The 19,991-nt window shown below is 37.6% G+C and overlaps 1 protein-coding gene across 17 annotated transcripts in view; it reads right to left on the bottom strand.

The window, feature by feature from the left end:
* Positions 1-19,991, bottom strand: part of ESRRG (estrogen related receptor gamma) — a 396,805-nt gene that overhangs the window by 121,990 nt on the left and 254,824 nt on the right. For 16 of the 17 annotated variants that reach the window (XM_027641309.1, XM_027641313.1, XM_027641299.1 and 13 more), the window contains one exon: positions 4,864-5,279. In XM_027641309.1, coding sequence (XP_027497110.1) covers positions 4,864-5,266 — 403 coding nt within the window. In that variant the 5' untranslated portion in view covers positions 5,267-5,279. Of the gene's footprint in view, positions 1-4,863; positions 5,280-6,799; positions 6,811-19,991 lie in introns of those variants that run through there. The other variant, XM_027641312.1, reaches the window with a different exon arrangement.

The raw sequence follows: 19,991 nt of genomic DNA, 5'->3' as shown, positions 1-19,991 counted from the left end.
CCTACCCGCTATAAAACAACAATAATCTTAGCTACCAGCAAAGATGCTGAAAAGCCATAAAATCTTGCTTAATTTGCTTTCATTTCCTCAACAAAAATGTATTAGAGAAGTCAGCTTTCAGAGATGCAAAACACCCTTTGGAAGCCACTTTGGTCACGTGCAATTTCGATACAAACTTTATGTTGCCTTATCTGAATGTACATAGCTAGTTCTAACTTCCCTGATTAAAACTTCCCGACTTAAAAAAAAAAAAAAAAAGTGTTCATACATTTACAGATCAAATTGGCTCAGCAATGGGTCAACACTCTAATGAGGGTTGAAAGACCTGAACACTAGAGGGATTAAAAACAACTCTGAGTAACCAAAAAGGTGAAATACGTACAAAGCACTTTGGGTAGGCTTTGAAGACAACAGTGACTTCACTGCAGAGCTGTAGAGCTGAAGGCTCTTAGTTGAGCAGCAAGAAATGAGAAAGCAAACTTGGTCTAGTTCACGTAATAACCAAAAAGACAACAGTATCTCAAGGATAGAATATTTCTTGTTTGTGCTAGGAGGCATGGACAGGCAGCAACTCTCAGGGATGAAGCTCTTACATGAAATGGTAAAGATATGATTGCAGTGCTTCTTATGAACTATTGCTTTACTCACCCTGTATATAAAAAGAATATTGCTGCCTCAATACTGTTCATCCAACAGTTTTTCCTTAAAAAATAAACATATGAAAAAACCCCAAACAGAGCCCAAGAACTACAAGGACTACTGATTGCAAAATATTTGAGCTTTTGTGAGGGAAATTCAAACACTATACAAGGAAATAATATGAGACTTTTGTGACAAGCCTTATGAAGACGGCAACATATCAGTACATAGGCTTTACACACTGTCTTTTCATGCTAGTTTAAAGAGTCCAAAGACAACAGCCCTGATGATTTGGAAAGAGGGAGGAAGAAAGCTTTCTAGATGTGAGTCATTATTTTAGAGAGAAAAATGCTAAAATAAAACAGCATAATAAACTGTCTTTGAATCTGTAAGTCCTATCATCCTTCTACTGAAAGCAAGAATACCATTTCAATCCACTTGCTGAAATGTTTAAGTTACAGGCACTGAGTAATTACATATTATTAATGCAAAATGTGTACTTACTAGCCTTTATGATAACTGAGCAAATAAAAATTATGAGAAATATATTTACACTAAATATTCACTACAAAATATCTAGTAAGTACAAGACCTCTGTGCTGAACACAAGACTTGGCACCCAGCTGACAACTGAAAATTCTTTTTTCCCTCTCTTCTTTTAATGAAAGCTTGGAGTTTTCAAGATAATACAGTGCACAGCAAAAACTGTGAAGAGACCCTAAAAATCAATGGACCTGTAACTATTTTTAGGTGTTGCTATTTTCTGCTATTCCTGATGTTAGGCCAATTTTGGGGAGATTTGGCTGTGTGTGTATTTCTGTGAGACATTTGCAATCAGCCACCATGTAAATTATCCCAGAAGCAAACTGAGAGCTGCAGCTCAGTGAGTATTAGCCTGAGCAGAGAGAACATCCAGTTCTCCCATCCCTAACATGTCACAAATGGGGCAGAACATCACTGGATTCTACTGTGACCTAAGAAGACACTGATTTTGTATATTGAGCTCTTTTTTGGTGGGTTTTGTTCTGTTTATTTTTGGGTTTTTTTAGCCAGGCAGTTTCTTGTTTCTAATTTTTTATAATATTATTGATTTTTATCATAATTATGTACTCTTTGCCACAAATCCAAATGCATTTCTGTGCTATGTTAAAAATATCTATGTTCAAAAAAGACAGAATTACTCCTTCTAATTCAAAACAGTTAATTTAATTTCTTAATTTTTAACAAAATTAGCAGGGATTCCAAGTGGTAGGAAGAAGAAGAGGATAAATCATAATCCAGGAAGGGATGTTTTTTAGAATTAACTGCTGAATCTGAAGGGGAATGATAATCTCCACTACCCTTAAAAACAGGTGTATACTCTACAATAGAGTGATACTTGTCTTGCGTAGGGGCTACCAGGTATCCTGTGATACACTTCACTTCTGCCTCATGTAAAAGATGCTGGTGGTATACAGATACTGTGTTGGTTCCCTGAGCAGCTGCCTGTGGCCTTCACCTACTGGTATTTCAAGAGATTCCTTTGAAATGGAAAGAATGGAAAGACTCCCATTGACTCAGTGGAAAGGACACTGGGCCTTTCATGAACACAAGATGTGCTTCACAACCTCACTTTATCAGCTCAGCCTTCCTCCCACTGAAGTCAAAGCAGGTGTGCCCATGACATCAATGGGAGCAGCACCTAGGATCAACAAGTCTGAGCTAACTTAGTAAACTGATGAATGATCAACAAGCAATGTTTAGGAAGTCAGAAGTTCTTTTTCACTGCATCTATAATTAAGTATCCATCAAAGTTACATTATTAGTATTTAAAGTAAGCAATTTTTTGAGCCAAGATATATTATCCTTACATATGCTGTTACAATATTTTACTCTTCAGATAGTCTGGTTTTCTATTTTGTATTTGTTTTTTTCTGTTTTCCTGTTTTCTTATTTGCAGTTATGCAGCAATCAACTTCAAAACAAGCAGAGAAAGGAAAGTGATATGAATGAGGAAGTGAAATGGGGTACAGGGAAGAACAACCTCCAGAACACTGGGACTAAATTTTATCAACTAGAGCAAAAAAAACCTCAGGAGAATTACTCTTCAGCAAGTCTAAAGGTAGAATTTGCCCATTCAAAACACAAAGAAGTACCTTTTTCTTAAATACTTTTTGTCACTTACCACAATTCATGGTTTGATTCACCAAAGTGAATCAATTATTTTGGATGGCATCTGAAAATTCTCAGCAGTTGTGCCAGGTTAGTCAGTACCATTAGTGAAGATGCTGCCACGACATTACGATGGTAACATACATCCTATTCTTAGTTACTTCATTACTGCTTTTCCATTCAATGCTTGGTTTTGCCTTACTGCACTATTTTTTTTGTCTTCACAGCACTGTCACCTGCTGATGCAGCTACTGCTCTAACCGTACTGAGACTTTTTGCACAGCTGCCAGTTCTAACTTGAGCTGCATGGCCAAGTCCAGGTTGCTAATCTGGAGAATGACGTCCCTGTCTTGTGCTTCCATGCCCAGAAACTTGCTGTCTGTGGTGTGGTGTAAAATTGCTGCCAGAAGTCAACACTTCAATCAGTTAACGTTTCTGTGGCATTTTTTTTCATACTCACAGTACGACTAAAATAATCATGCATCAATTCGGTCCTGTAGGACAGCTATTACACAGCAATTAAATACCATTTATAAAAACAGAGTTGCTGGTTGAAATCGGTGCTTGAAGTTTAGCAACCACAAAATACAAATTGCTTCACTGGAAACATGTTTTTGAGCTTTTCTGAAAATGTTCTTGAAGGTCAAGTGAAATCACCTACCTCTTTTTTTTTTTTTATTTTTTCCAAACAGATACTTGAAAGGAGCACACTGTTTCGACATGTGTGCTCATTTTACATATGAACCCAGGCCACCACTATCAACCTTCACAGGTATCTTTCTTTACTGTTTGCAAACAGTGTAACATGCAGCTCCATTAGAACAACTGAAGTCTAATGTTTCTTTTTAGTGGTTATATGGTGGTAAAATGGGTACTTCATGCTAAGTAGAAAGCACAAATCCCTCCACCAGTAAAATGGATGAAAAAAGACCAAGATGGCCATTGCCTCAGCACCGGATAAATTAAAATAACATTCATTATTTTTCCTTATTAATTTTACACTAAATATGGAAGTACTATATTTAAAAAATCTTGGCCAAATATTTGAAATTTTGGTTTATGTGAAATTATAAACTGAATCTCACTTTATGTTCATTTTTAAAAAGAAAAGTGTGTCATCAGATCGCACTGTCTTTCCTGATAATTCCAGGTGCTTGACATGTATGAAAATCAAGCTGGTTTTATTGAGGAGCTTAAATTTGGACTTAGCAACCTAATTTTAGTCTCTGAAGTCTGAATTTAATTTAATGTGACACTACTTTCCTGTACAGGCCAAGCTTGGCCTCATGTTCTTTAAATAAAGCACCTTCAATTTTACTTGAAAGGATGATATCTAAATCAAAGTAGAAGGTTATTTTGTCTCCATAGGTTCTGAAGCTAGTAGAAGCGGTCATGCAAATTATCCCATTCATACTAATTTATGCCAAAATATGTGGCATATTTGTAACAGGTATCAAGAGCAGATTAGTACAAAGTACTGAGCAGAGACCAAAAGCTGCCAACTTACTCTCCTTAGAATGTGATCTTACAGTTATTTGTTAAATGTGCTGAAGGCCACTGTATATAATGGGTGAAAGTATAGTTATTAATACACTGATATGCACAAAGCATTTGTACCAATTTAAAATGCACCAGTGCTTTAACAAAAATAAACTGGATTTCTGTATCAATTTAAGTACGGTAGTGGTGTAACTAGGAGCAAAACACAAGCATGATCCCTGTGTGCCACAAGGTGTGTTCAAGAGGAGTACGTAACAACCTTCAGCAAGCATTCTGCTTCCTTCACAACAAGCATTTATGGGAATCCATGAGAAACTCATACAAAAAACAAATCTGAACGTGCACTGGATAGCTCCAGCGATTTTCTATTTTTCAGAATCAAAATAAACATGGCAGGGGTCTTAACACGACAGACAGAACTCCTGAAGAAGTCCAAGGGGGCTTTTTCGTGACCAATCTCTGTAGGACCACACAGTATGAAGAATGAAAAGGTACAGTCTGAAGACCTAATAGGATTCAGTACTGTACTTTTTCATTTTGAGCAAAAGAAAGAAAGTTTAAAGAATAACCAACCTTGAATTGTCCTCTTGAAGAAAGCCTTGCAGGCTTCGCAGGAAGCCACTCCATAGTGGTACCCTGACGCAATGTCACCACACACCAAACACAGTCTTTTGGGCATCGAGTTCAGCATATATTCACACTTGGTCTGTGAATCTTCAGCGATGGTACTGGAGCAGTCATCATACCGTTTCCTGACCGGCCCGTTGCCCCCAAGCCCCGTGGCCGAAGGGTAGAGGGGAGGTGAGTCCAGCCCGTTCTGATGTCCATTCATGGTGGAACTGTAGCTCCCGCTGGCGTCGGAGGAGCCACCGGGGCTGTGGTGGTTGATGCTGTCCGTCAGAGAGGCAGGGCTCGACGGTTCCGTCTTGATGTACGACGAACAGCTAGAATCAATGTGTCGATCTTTGCTTGACATTCTGCAGAGAAGCCTGTAGTGGGGAGAGAGAGAAAGAAGAATCTGTGTATTAAAGACAGTGCTCTTTAAGGCTGCTCTGGAAGGGTTAGGGACTGCACATCATTCATTCATTAGTCAATACTTCTTGTTCTACATGAAGGTAATCAGCATAAGGGCATGACAGAGCTTTGTCAAAGCTCCAGACAGGCAGTAAACAAAAACTTTAAAGAGACCAAATCCATCTGTTGTCCCCTCCACCTGCCCTCTAGGCTACATGTCAACTTCACATCAACTCTAAATTCTGAACTTGTCATCCAGCAAGTCAAAAAATCTTAAAAATCCTATTAAGATGACTTGGCTATTAAATGTCTTCATTTTTCAATCTATATTTTTTTTCTGTAAATTCCATCATTATCAGAAACAAATACTTCCAAGTTTGATCACATAGATGTTCTGCTCTGTAATTAATATTTGTCAAGACACTTGACTAAAACACGTATCCATCATCTATTGATCTGATCCCAGAATTGAAGAGCAAGTCTCTTGCAATCTTCTTTTTCCTTTATTAATATTGCTTTATTATAGATACAGCTAAATAGCTGTATCTAGTAACGGAGTAGCACATCAACGAGGAACTCTAACAAATAATTAAGGCTGGACTCCATTTTCACAAAATCTAAGTGAAATGATTCATCAGCTCTGGCTGCAATTACTTCCTAGCCATTATCCTCAGACTAACCAGTAATAACTATGCCACTACCCCATATATCTGCAGCTCTATAGGATCTGACATTTTATGTGTTCCATTTTTGGATTAAAAAAATATATTAGAGGAAATTTTACACAAAATTTTGTCTTTCAGAAGGTGAGACTCTGTCTTCTCAGTTCTCATGCTTTCAGAATTAAGTATCTGAAATAAAACCATACAACATCTGATCCAACAAAACACTTTCTGCAGGGGGAATGAGGGGAGAAATCTTTGTCTATTTCCAAACCCAAGTGTTTTATTATTTTTAAACATATCTTAAGTTAGGTTGAACAAAGGACAAAAATAATAATTAGAAAGGTCAGAATCAGATTTTATTTCCATTTTCTACAGCTGTGATTATGAAACCCCAGTAGCAAATAGCCTATCCAGCATTTTCCTGACAGCACTCTCAGAAGCTGCCAAAGTACAGATGACAGTTATGAGCATTTCTCTAGAAACATTAACTGCAAAAAAGCAATTATCCCATAAGGCCACCCACATGGAGCTATGGATTCATGTTTTCAAAGCAAACATATGAGTCCAGACAATTAGACAGACTTTAACTTTCTAAGTTAATTTTTGAGATCTTGTCTTCACTTTTCCACCTCTTTGTGTTTAAAAATAAAAAATTTAAATATATTTCTACTTCAATATTTGGAATCAAATTCATCAATGGAAGACAGATATAAATCCAGAGAGCTGGCTTCCTTTTCAATGAGGGTAACTGAGATCAAAGCCTTCATTAAAGATATCTGCTTAGGATGAGATTCACCCTAAAATCAGTCCCCATGGACCCTAGTCAGGACCTCTAAATTATCATTTGTACCGTAAAATTCTATTGAAAACAATGTGTGAATTTGGAAAACAGCCAGATTGATGTACAGAAATGTCAACCTCTAAACTTAAAATCAGTGCTTATTTGGGGAGGTGGAAGGAGCAAGCTCTCTGGTGTCAGCAAATAAACCAAGGAAATGGGAAGGTTAAAGCCGTGAAAATATCTTATTACATTGGACCACCTGCTTGTGTTGTCCTTTCCTCAAGAACTGGAGGGGGGGAAATCCCCTTGCCAGCCTGCAGTAGCGTGTGCCTTTTCTTCTGCATCTGCTGCCTTGTAGCCGTCACTGTTAATGAGTGCTGTAATTAATAGATAGCTCTCTCTTGTCTTTCTACTTGCACTCTGGGCTAAGCACTTTTCTCAAGTCAACGTTTGAAAGAAAGGGGGTCGGCACTGACTTACAGCAGCTCTGCGAATTCCTTTTAATTTAGAGCACTTACACCACCACTCCACTTATTACCTTATAATTACTGGACCGCTCTCACATACATTACGATCTTAGACTAGAGTTAGGAGTTATTAGGGTACTAAAACATGGTGTCTCTCTGTCTCTCCTCTTTCTTTGACACTGAATTTTATACAGCTATGATTAAAATTATCAATTAACTTTCACGTTTTACTAATTTTTTATGTTATTTTTCTACACATTAACACTAAGATACTTTTATTGACTAAACAGGTACTTGGTTTTCTTTCCCCCTCCCTTCTGCTGAGACTTCACACATAAAGTCTCAAAATACAGCACTAGGAGTCACTGCCTACGGTCCGTCATAACCGGCAAGATCTTGTGCAAGATCCCACTGCTGATTTTTTTATCTAATTTGCGCAATAATGAGCTCGAATGTCACCCTTCCCCTTCCAGAGAAACACATTTGCAACTAATTAGTTGGTCAAAGGCACGTTATTTTAGCCAGTACAAGAGTGGATATCTCCCACTCCGAGCAGTCAGAACCAAAATACAATCTCAGTTCTCTAAGCATTAAAGTCTGATCACCAGCGCTGCCTAGGCTAAAGCCAGTCTGCTGATGCTTCTGAAGTAGCAGTTTCTGGTACTAACCAAGACAGAGCTGCTTTTGGTGCACGCTGGTAAAGCACAAATACAGTTAAAACATTAACCATTCCAAGGAAAAGTGAAAACAACAGCGCCTGACTCTGAGAACAAAAACTTTCTCAGTCCCCGGAAGGTGAAACAGAGACAAGGCTGGGTACTGGCTGTGGGTGGGCAACAGACACCTACGGCTTTCACTCCTTCCTTACTGAACAAAAGTAATTCAAGAACCATCTAATACGGATGGCAGGTGTGGCCACCATCAAATTATCATGCTGAACATTTGGAATAATGCCTAAGCTAGATCTCTGTAAAATCCCTCCCTCAGTTCCCTCCTAATTACTACTTAGCTCGTTAGACTGAAGAATTCCTAGACACCATTGCATTATAGTCTAAAACTACAGTTGGAGCTTAATTCTCTCTTCCTCTCTGTGTCTGAAATTCTACAGCTCTATTATTCAAGCCTGAAATATTCACAACTATCTATAAATTCAATTGTCAGCCGGTGGGTTTTATTCTAGACCTCACTTCAATCTAAAATTAGAGGCACTAAAATTCACATTAACTCTAAGAGGAATGTAGTGAATAAGACTTTATTTCAAAAGAACACCTTTTTGTCAGAAAGAGCTATTTTCAAGATGATGGCTTTATCTGCATTCAAAGAGAATAAGCCCAATTCCACATTGTGCTGTTAATGCAAAATTTTTAGGTCACATTGGATTAATAAAAATCTAAATTTAGTTAAGGTTTATGAATAGAAATAACATGTGTCATATAAAAATGTACAATATTTATTTTAAAGCCTTGGTGGGGTTGTTTTTTTTCTTTACTAGATTTTAAGCCAAATAGGTGGCAGCGCCATTTGTGGTGGGCTGTCCCAGTTCTCACAAATGAGAGATCTCAGGCAAATTTTCCTTTCAGTAACTTTAGGGAAAGTAACTAATCAGTTCTAGAAGCATTTCCCTGCCCATGCACAAGAGAAAATACAGAGGGTGCTGCAAGCCTTGGGTAATATGCAGTATACGGCACAAATCTTAACGTCCCTTCTAAATTTACTTCACAACATCTTCATTTAAGTAAGACCTGAAGCCAGGAAGTGCTGGCAGTAAGGTACAATGACAGACTCCCGCTTTAAAGCAGTCTTAAACAATAGCGAATAAATTGTAATGCTATGTGCTTATGAAAGACTGAATATATTAAGAATTTATTAATGCAATCACATTCATATTTCCATCTACCTGCCACATTACTAATGATATTGACAGTGCTGACACTGCCTAAATCAGTATCAATAGACAAGTGGAGTGCAAAAATTAACTGCATCTGATTACAGTATATAGCCTTTAAAAAGAAATGCTCATTCAAGCCACCGGGAACTCTTTATATTCCATCCATACATATAATTGGTTCACAAAGTTACTTTTCCCTCATCTTATTACCAATACCCAAAGGAGGTCAAAACAACATGCCAATACTTCATAATCCATGAACACATTTCATGCTCCCTTTTCAAAGAGGAAAGGCTCTGCTTACAGCATCATTCATTACTTCAGAGCTGTGTTGGTGGTATCAGTGACAGTAATGATTAGTCACAATAATTAAAGTGCCCACCTTTACTACAGATCAACACAAAAGTCCAGTTTTACCTGCACACTAAGTTTTTTCTTTTCTTTAAGAGAGAATTGCCCTATATCCATAAATATCAGAATGGATTGTTAGCTGTTGACATTTGTAATGACAGCTACTATGTGGGAGCATCAGCAAGGCAGGTGTTATTATGCACACCTAGGTACTTTTCATGCTAACAGTACAACCCATTTGATTTTCCTCCCATAGATTCCCCTCACATGGATGTCAACCAAAAAGGTCTTACTATCCCCATACTTAGCTATGAATGTCAACACACTAAAGATTTTCTTGGTCTAGGTGACACAGTAAGTCAGAAGCAGAGTCAGGAATGGAAGCCAGACCCTTGCTTTGACCATAAATACACCTCCTTTTAAATACTGTCTTACTTTCGGTATCATTTCACAGGTCTATACTAAAATCAGTAGACAACAAACAGTGCAGCATGTTCCAGTGAACGTGCTCAGCCTCTCTGAATGTAAAAGAGAAAAAACGTTTGCAGGCGAAGAAAAGAAAGTGTTGCTTCTCGCACCGACGCCCACGACACCTCAAGACATTCACCGGGTCCTGTTAAAGAGCTGAGTAACAATTTCAGCTGAGCTGCTTTACATTGAGCATTTTTTTCTGCTTCAGCTAATTGCACTCTAGTAAAGTGGCAAAATGTGAATCACTTAGTAGGAAAATGGGCACCAGCTGCTATTGTCAGAGAATGGAGACACCAAAGAAAAGGAAAGTGACTGAATGAAGTGTCATGTCAAAAATCAACGGTGCAACGTGTGATTTGAGAAAACATGACTACTTTACAGAGACAGGGTGTCATTATGGCATCACAGTAATACGATGCTTTGACAACTGCTGGGTCTAACATATCATCATTGCATTAAGGTGCACTGGCTTAGTTGGAGGAAGGAAAAGAAAGGATTTCTTCTTTTAATAAGAAATATCGTAAGGCCTGCTTGGTTAACATGGTGGACGAGATCATTAATTGCAAAGTATTGCTAATCTTGTCCCATGCACGCACAAACAAAACTGTTATTAGACGTGAGGTCTTTATTAATAAACACACATGTACAACCACATAGTAAAGAGTACCCTATGCAAAACAGAACAGCTGTGGTGGGTTTTTTATGTTGCTGCTGCTGGGGTTTTTTTAAGAAATGTTGAACGTTTCACTGCTTTTCTTCTTTCTTTTGCGTTTTCTTGAAACCTTCACCACTTCACCTTAGTAAGGGAAAGCAAAGCAAGCCAATGCCTTCTTCCAGAGCAGCTGTCACTAGCAGCCGGAATGGAAGAAGTAATGCTTGAAGCCATCATGTTGTTACCAGCAGTGGCCTGAGTCAGCTGATGACTGCTGACAGAGGATCCAGTTTCCCAAACAGTTATTATTGCCTGATACGCAATCTACCAAGCCCTGCTAAAGCAATTCCTACACACAAGACACTAGAAGACTACGTGGTCATTTTTAGTTTAACAAAACAAAACCCAAACAAGCCATTATCTCAGGTCCTTCACATTTGCACCTCATCTGAAATGGCACTTTGTTTCTTATGCTGCTTTTAAAAAAGCAAAATATTCAAGTGGCTGACTTGCAACTACTACAGACCCTAAAAAACCAGGGGGATTTATTTCAACCTCCTCCCTCACCATAAATAAATATTCATTTTTGCTCCACTTTCTATTTCAAGTAGATTTCTCATGCTTCCTGGTTGATAAACTTTGTTAACAAGAAGGAAATGATCCTGAGGTACCCCAACGTATTGCAAATTCTCACTGTTGACAGCTTCTACATTTAAGGATTACATCTGATGCAAGAATGCATACTACTGTCATTTATCTTTAGCTCATTTCCTTGGACCTATTTCAACTGAGGGCGAGCATCTCTTGTTTATAGCTCTAAATACTGTAAGTGAGCAACTGGCAAATCAATAAAACTGTTAAATGCATAATAATACTGTGTAATTACTTACACGATGTTTTGCATAATTAACTGTCTGAGGTGTTCCTTGATATAATGGATACTCAGAGTATGGAATAACCTATAAGCCTATAAAGCACACCCTGTTTATATGAACAGAAATTATGTTTAAAACTCTCATTCTAATAATCCAAATCGGGCTTTGGCACTATATGACAGAAAGCCTTCCTTTCCTGCCAAGTCTAAATCAATTCTTATGGCATTACTTCATAACTAACGTGATATTTCACTGATGATGACTATTACCCTGATTACTTGGAAGTAATGTAGTAATAGCAAAAATACACTTAGATTAAACAAACTACTGCTATTTAATCAATATTATTGAGACAAACTAAGTGTTTTAATAAGTCTGTATAGATGCACTAATGCTGGTTTAATTAAATGTATCCTTAGACATGCACAGGCTCTGCAGCATACAGATTCTATGGTTTGACAGACTGTAACATTACTCTTCTGAATTTAAAAGCAGAAGCACTTTACAGGCAACAGAGTTTACATCTTTTTAAATGGAAAAAATATTACTCTTTACATCAGGTACTCTTTTGGGAACAAAAAGTAAACAAGGAAGAATACTCAAAGACCTTGCACTTTTGAGCCAAAACACCAGACATCTGAAAAGGTGCCAGCCCTCAGTGACATGAGGTTTCCAGTGTACCCAATACATATTACTGCAACACACTGACAAACTCAAACTCCGACTAAAAGGTAAAAAATAAAAGCAGATATAAAAATTGCAAACTTGACCTTCATTTTTCCATGTGTTTTATGCAAAAAATACCCTATTAGCTGTTATGCACTACTACTAGGCAGGCCATCACCACAGAACGTCTCCAGCAGAAAAGATTTGCCTACTTGTACGGAATTCATGTATTTCAAGTAGGAAAAGACCTTTTCAGTATGGTCTGATGATTTAGTTTTCAAATACATTAAAAAAAAAAAGGCAAATGCTGAAGAGAAAGCAACACAAAAAGTAGATGGCACCTAGAATCAAAATAATTCTGGAATGCCTGAAAGTTATATATAGAAGAAATATATGATTTTGTAGTTTGTGTATATATATTATGGTCCTGACACAACTTAAACCTCATGAAATACTTCGTATACCTACTTAGTTTTTACATTTCTCTTTTTCTCCTTTGCCTCTAACCTTTAGCGACACTTAGAACATGGCTATTGTTTGAAGCTACAATAATACCACTGTAATACCTTTGACTTACATTCTCTCATTTACTGACTTCTAGAGTAATGTAATATATTTTCTGTTGCTACAGTACTTAACATCCCTGAAGAAAGTCAGCTCTGAAGCAAGAGAAGTGTTGAGAGCTGCACCAACTCACACCACGAGACTTCCCATGCCCAAACAGTTTCAATTAAAAAGCTACTAGAATGATGGCCAAACCTCATCACATGTAAATCAGTATACTGATCAGGAAGAGTAAGATTTTATTCCTCTGCTTCAAACTGCAGAATAGTAATTCATGTCACATGTTGTAAAATAGCAAAAACTCTTGTTAAGAAGGTGTTTTTCTGTTATGGAATATTATTCTACTTGTGGTTATATTCTGGCGGTATCAGGTGGAGTCCACCTGATGTCTCTAGGCCCCAGAGGGCATGGTAAAGTGTGAAGGAGTCATCTATTAATTGTGAGGATTCTTTTTATTAAGGGAAATCAGCTGAAATAGCAAAAGAAAATGAAATGCTACATTCAGCTACCTCAAGGGAGAAAAATAAAAAACTACAAAAATAAGTAAAGATTCATTCAAGAACATAACAGGCTTTCTAAAGAGGGATTATTTTGAAATGATTACTGCATCAAAAGCAGTTACTTGCACCAGTCAGAAAGCCAGTACTACAGATCAGAGAGACACAGCTGTCATTCATCACTTTCCAAAAGGAAAAAGGAAGACAAAAAATACTTTCTGTCTCAAGAGAGAGTCAAAGTTTGCATCACCAGATTTTTCACAATTTTTGGCAGCAATTTCCTTCCATGGCTGAAAGGCAGAGTGTAGGTGTGTGCACACCATGTACCTGTCTCCCCACCCAGCTCCCTCACCGATTTTCTGCTGATTTATAACAGAAGAATTATAATTTGCACGCCAAGCTCTGTTAAATTGGAGAAGCGATTAGAGAGAACACACCAGAAATAGTATCAGAGAGTGAGCGTCTTAAAAGACTCAGGACTAAAACTTATAAAGCAAGTGATCCTTCTCCCACCCCCTCACTCAGCTGGCTTCCAGTGTGTCCTGCCCGTCCTCCCAGACACACGCCACCAGTTTTAAATCCCCCCTGCACGTCCATGCGTGCACACACACACAACCAAGAAGCTACTTGGTGAGTTGGAAAATGACGTTTTCCTGCAATCAGTGTTTAAGTGAATGTTTGTCCCAGTGTGTTACACCATGCTGTCAGCAAGCAGCAGGGAGTCGTTGAGTTGTTACTACATTTGATTTGACTGCCAGTAGGAAGCTTTATTTCTACCAACTGTTAGTTGCCAGCTCTAAGGACCTTCTCTTACTTTGAGAGGGTTTTATTTTTATAGTTTTTTTAGGTACAGGCCATTATTTTTCTCTTTCACTCTGAGGAATTTTAGTGTATGTGTATGGCAGAAGCGTCTCCACACCTCCACACATCACAGCAGTCTCTTCACTTACACTTGCTGGCCTAAACACAAAAAGTAATTGTATTAAGACAACCATAAGTCAATCCTGACACACATCAGAAAAGTGATTTTTATATCAGGAAAGCTCAATGAGAGGAGCCAAGATGAACATTTACATAAGCAAACTGAAATAGGATAATTTTATTCTGATCTTTTCCAAAAAAATACGGGATTAGAATCTAACAAATAGGTATGAAGAGATAACCTGGGTGGATTTTCCTTTCAAGGAGGGGGTTTGCTCTCCAGATCTTTATGTTTCCCAGAGTTTTCAGTAGGGCTTTTTGTTTGCCTGTTTATTATTCATGTATATCCTGAAAGGTTTCTCCTCTGTCAAACAAGAACCTATAACTTTAACAGTTGTTTACAATGCTTCCTCTTCCTACACAATAATGATGATTTTGATAATTAGGATCTAATTATAATGGATCTGACAACAACTTCCAACAACGAAAAGCATCTTTAGAAAAATGAAAGCATATGCGTGAATAGTGCAGGGAGGTGGGGTGGGGGAGAGAAATACATCCCTATGAGACAGCCTGAGAACTCAGGCTGAATGGAAAAGTAATTAACACTAAAGAGCTAAAACTGTAATTAAAGAAAATTTCATTAAAGGGAGGCAGGTGATTCCACTTTCCTAAATATGACAAGGTGCTGTATAAAAATAAAATAGCAGCCAGTTTCAGTGAGTGGAGCAGGAAAGCCATGTCTTTAACCAGATCAAATTCTCGAAATTGGCTGTCAAGACGGGATTGTTGTGATTTATACCCGTCTATCAAGCGCATGAAAGAGAGAGACAGGAGAGGAAAAGAGGCAAGCTGCTGTCGCTTCCATTCGCAAAGCACCTTTAATTTCCACGGCACCATCTGTTACCAAATCTAATTCACATTCCCTCCTAATCTGGTTTAGTTCTGTAATACTAATTCTTCCACTACTCTTATGAACATCTCTCTCAAGGAAAAGCTTTGGTTCTGGGTTGCTAAAAAATTGAATATTATGCTGTTTAGGTTCTGGTGACTTAAGTGAAGCATGCCGCCCATTAAAATGCACTCCTGGTAAAAGGATTTGTTTTCAGTCAGTGCAGAGATACAGAACTGCTCACATTTGAAAAAAGTCATCAGGGGAAAGGGGAGAGAAAAAAAAAGGAAAAAAATCTCACAGTTGATGATAGGAAAGCAGGCTGTGGACTTGAAAGCAGAGGTTGACATAAAATACAATTGTTGTCAAGTTTAGTCACTTTCAGTACTGGCTATAAAATCACTTTGTCACGGTCTCATATTGAAAGCTTGAAACTGTATTTTTGCTAAGGAAACTAAAAGGAGGGAGATATAAGATTCTATGAGGGAGAGAATACTCCTTTCAAATTATGAGATGCAAATATCTATAGGAAACCAAAAAGGTAGGGACAAAAATTGAAAGTGGTTTAAAACAGTCTCTGGAGTGCCATGGTCTGAGTTTTAGCTGTGTTATGATGATAAAAATCCCAATCACTTCTGTGGGACTTGAAAACAAAGTACAGGACCAGGCCTTTCCATGGCTAAGCATTCTCAGACAGGCAGTCCCTCATCTACTGGGTCTAGGGGTGACTCAGCTTTCCTCCTGGTTCCCACACAGAGATCCCTGACCAGCTCCCCTTGAAATCAAGATATAAAGGAAAAAAAGGACCTCGACAAATATTACTACTAACAATGTGACGTTACTAATTATTAATAATGTTCATCTTTAACTTACCTATTTTAATACACTTCTGGGAATTACCTCTACCTCAGTCTTAGAGATGCACAAAGCAAGACATAGAAAGGTGAAGAGTTGCCTAACACTGCTCAGCAGCACATGGCATGGAACCATAGGAACCATATGATGGTGCTGGGGAATTCCAATCCAGTACATTTTGCCTGTTTGTTTGCTTTCCATGGCTTTGATCGAAACATACCTTGGAAATTTTAATATTTATTTCTGAGAAAGAAATATGCCTTGAATTTCAGAAATGGAACCTCCATTGTTTTGAAATATACAGGTTTTTTCCTGAATGGGAAATTTATTTTAAGAATAAATTAAATTTTTTCTTATTCATAAATAAAAATGTTTATTTTTCTGTTTAATAATACCAATTTCTTTGTGTGTAGCCTTCCTAAATATAAAGCCTATCAAAAGAACAGCTTTAACCAACACACAGGGTAATGTGTGAGCAATGTGTAGTTGTGAATAGCCCAAGGTTTTTATGTTTGGGGTTTTTTTTTTAAGGATTTGAAATGAAAGAGGTAGACAACACTAGGAAAATAAATACTTGAATAGAACAGTAGTATTCTACAAAATGCAAAACGGAGTGTTAGTTTTCATTATACGAAAGAGTAATGCATAAAAAAAATCCAATTATTCCTTCCATAAACAAATTTTTAACTGCTGTGACACAGTCATGAACAGAGATGTCAGTTCTAAAGACAAACATGAATCCTGAAGAAGCCTCCTCCTCCAGTATCACTGCTTGATTCTCAAATTGCTTAAATTATCTGGGTAATTTTATGAACAGTGTCAGGTTTGTTATTTTAATGGGAATAGTAGCTAGAAAATCAAAATCAAATTTGTTCAAAATACAGCACATCTGCCATTCATTGTGGGTCAAAACCTTGGATACAGGGGAATAGACCCAGCAACTCTGAAGCTCTACAAATTTATACTAGCTAATGGTGTTATTCCCTAACCCAGCCTGTGATTTCAGAGGGTCTAAGGTCCTGATACTCTTGATACGCAAGATGCAAGTGGATTACCATAACCTACTGTACCCAAAGAAAACCACACTGACATGCAAGGACTCAGAAAGCACAGCAGTCTATTTATTTATTTGTTTGAACTAAACCATTTGAGTGATATGAGCCCTATCTTTTAATGCACAACATTTCTACTACACTATGAAGACCTGTAACAATTGTAAATGAAAACTGTAAGAAGAAAAAAAAACCCTCTGTCATTGAATTCTACTCTTTGTTTATCTATCTTTCTTCTGGAAGCACTAGAAATAAAAAATAGACAAAACAAATAGTTCAGTATGTTACTTGGGCACAGTACCGACGACTGAATTCATCACATGTTGAGATAAATCAGACAATTTATAGAAGCAAAACCTATGCAGTTTAAGTCTTTTTTAGTCTATCTTGGATTTTCATGTGTGATTACAGATTTTTACAAACAAATAAATAAACCTTTGGCTTTTCACAGTTCCTTGTTCTTCACATATTACTATGTGTAATTCAAACCTATTTATGCCACTGGGTTTACACATCAGAGATTTGCCTCTGGATATCAGCAGCAAAGGTCAGGAAGCAATGGCTTTCACTTTTAAAATGTTTGCATGACTCCAGCAAGTTTGCAGGATAAGCTTCTCACAAAGTCCTGATATTGTTTCTACTTGCTTATCTTTTACCTTCTATTTTGGTGGGAGTCACGGAGTGAAAAAAAAGGAAATTCAGCATATTCCAGAAAAACTGTTTAAAGTAACAAATATGTACCTGCCCAATTATAACATTTAGAACAGGGATGTCTCTACTTGCAATTATGAAGTGATTCTATCCATATACTGCAATCATTACATGCTTCACCTGTGGCCATCTCTTCTGGAAAAAACGTCACTGAGAGGCTTGTCCAAGAAAAGCTTTATATGAAGAGATCAGCATTAATTACTCCATATTGCATACTGTAAATTTCAGCTGTATTTTAACGATAGATTTGTTTCAGTTATTTCACCGGTATTAATTCTGGATCAACTATTTATTTCTTTCAGAGCTAAAAGTTCTGCTTAAGTTGACTGTCCTTGGGTGAGCAGTGAAAGAAAGACTGGTCTGAAGGGAGCATGTCATTCCACTAACGAACTCAAATAACACGTGCATCTGATCCTGAGAAGTTCTGTGCCTCACCAGTTTCAGCACAAACTCAGGATGCTCATGAAATTGAGGATCAGCCCTGATCAGTTAATAGAAGGGTATTAAATGATAACTCTCCCAGACTGGGATTCACTTTTTTTTATCATGATAGGACTGAGGTGTGGAATAAAAATCATTTCACTAAGCATCTGCCTAGAACATCCACCAAATCTGCTCCACTTCTTCCCTGGTCCTTAACACAGTTGAGGGTCTGACAGTAAATCTTTATATTACTATTGCTTCGTGGAATGAATAGCCAGGTGTTCTGAAAAATAAATTATGAGCAACTAAGATAACACCAATATACTCAAGACTTTAACTGCCTATAGTTGGAAGCTTAATAAACTGAGGGTGCTTGTGGAGATCAGCATGAACACCTAAAAGAGGCCACTCTCATCTACCCCTGGATGGCTGCATCATTCTGTAAAATCCAAAAAGGGACATCAACTGAAGCATCCGTCATAGGACAACAAATAATGATAGCCCAATGATGATGTGGGATTGGCTGTCTGTACATTATACAGGCATGGTTATCCTACAGGTTGTATTAAATATGAGAGGCCGAGATTTATGTTATGGGTGATAAGGCCAAGAATGCTGTAAAAGTGAAAAAATATGGCAACAGTATGCAGTACATCACTACCAGGATAATTATTTATATAAAAAGTTCCCATTCTTCGACTTCCAACATGCAGGGATAAAATTCATTTATTCAAAGAAGACATAATAATAACCTGTCAGCTTGTGGTGATGGATATGTTTTTAATCCAAATGACCACAGTCTCCAGTCTACCTGTCATAAAAGGACACGAAAAATTGAATTTTCCTTTCATAATTCTTTAAGTTGAAAGGGAAAAACACAGAAGCATGATAAGTGGCTCATTTCAGTGGACAGATGGACAGGCAGTAGCAAAAGGTATGAATAAAAGGCACTGTTCCTTTACTAATGCTATTTTCACTTGTTACACACTGCAACGCAGGCATAGGGAAGGCATCCTTTCCTTTGACTTTTCAAGTATACCCCCAGATAATCTACATTATATTCTGTACAGTATGAGACTGCTATAAAAAGACTTAAGAAGTGTATTACACTATTCAGCTCTCATTCAAAAGCAATCCTGCAGAAAGCGGCGCAAAAGCACTATTTCATGTACACCTTAGTGACTTGAGGTTCACGCCCACAAAAGTCTCCTATTCTTAAATTCTCTGCTACTAGGAAGGAGTATCTGATCTGTATATTTTAATTTTTAAAAATTCACTCAATCAAGGAAGCCTGGTAGAAATTTAATAAATCTATCAGATCCTTCTGATGCAGAAGGACTACAGAGTCTGCTTCTGTCCCCTCCACCCACCACACATACAAACACACACCACACATCTGCCACATATCTTTCCCAGCCTGCATTCTTCCGGGGTAAAAATGACAAAGAAATTTAACTAAGTTAATTTTAAGCGCCGAAAATGCAGGCAGACTGCTCAGTTATTTCAGTTTAAAAGATCTTCATTTTCCCATCTGTGTTATGGCAATTTTATTACACATTCGGCAAATTTACAGTAACAAGATGTTCCCCTGACAAATTAATCACTTTCCAAGCATTTTATCATATAAATAAAATATCACCTCAAGAGAGAAAATCAGCTCAATCAGTTGATTTAACCCATCTTTCGGGGAACTCGTCTGAAACAGATTGAGCACATTTTTTCTGAAGAGGGACTGAGCACACAGCCTCCTGGACTCCCAGCTCATATGGTGAGGCTTTTCTAAAACAAGATGTTTCAGACTACCTGATAGGATGCAAGATTCCTAATGTAAGAACTACACTGCATCAATGACAGATCTCCACTGGGAACAAACAGATTCATTTAGAAGTTGGTGTGGGCTTTAACTGAGGAACTACATTTCCCCTTAGATCACTGATGAGTATTTCTGCAACTATT

This window comes from Corapipo altera, unplaced genomic scaffold (assembly GCF_003945725.1).
Source record: "Corapipo altera isolate COAL_440 unplaced genomic scaffold, ASM394572v1 48b, whole genome shotgun sequence".
NCBI lineage: Eukaryota > Metazoa > Chordata > Aves > Passeriformes > Pipridae > Corapipo > Corapipo altera.
This window is presented reverse-complemented; position numbering and strand designations above follow the sequence as displayed.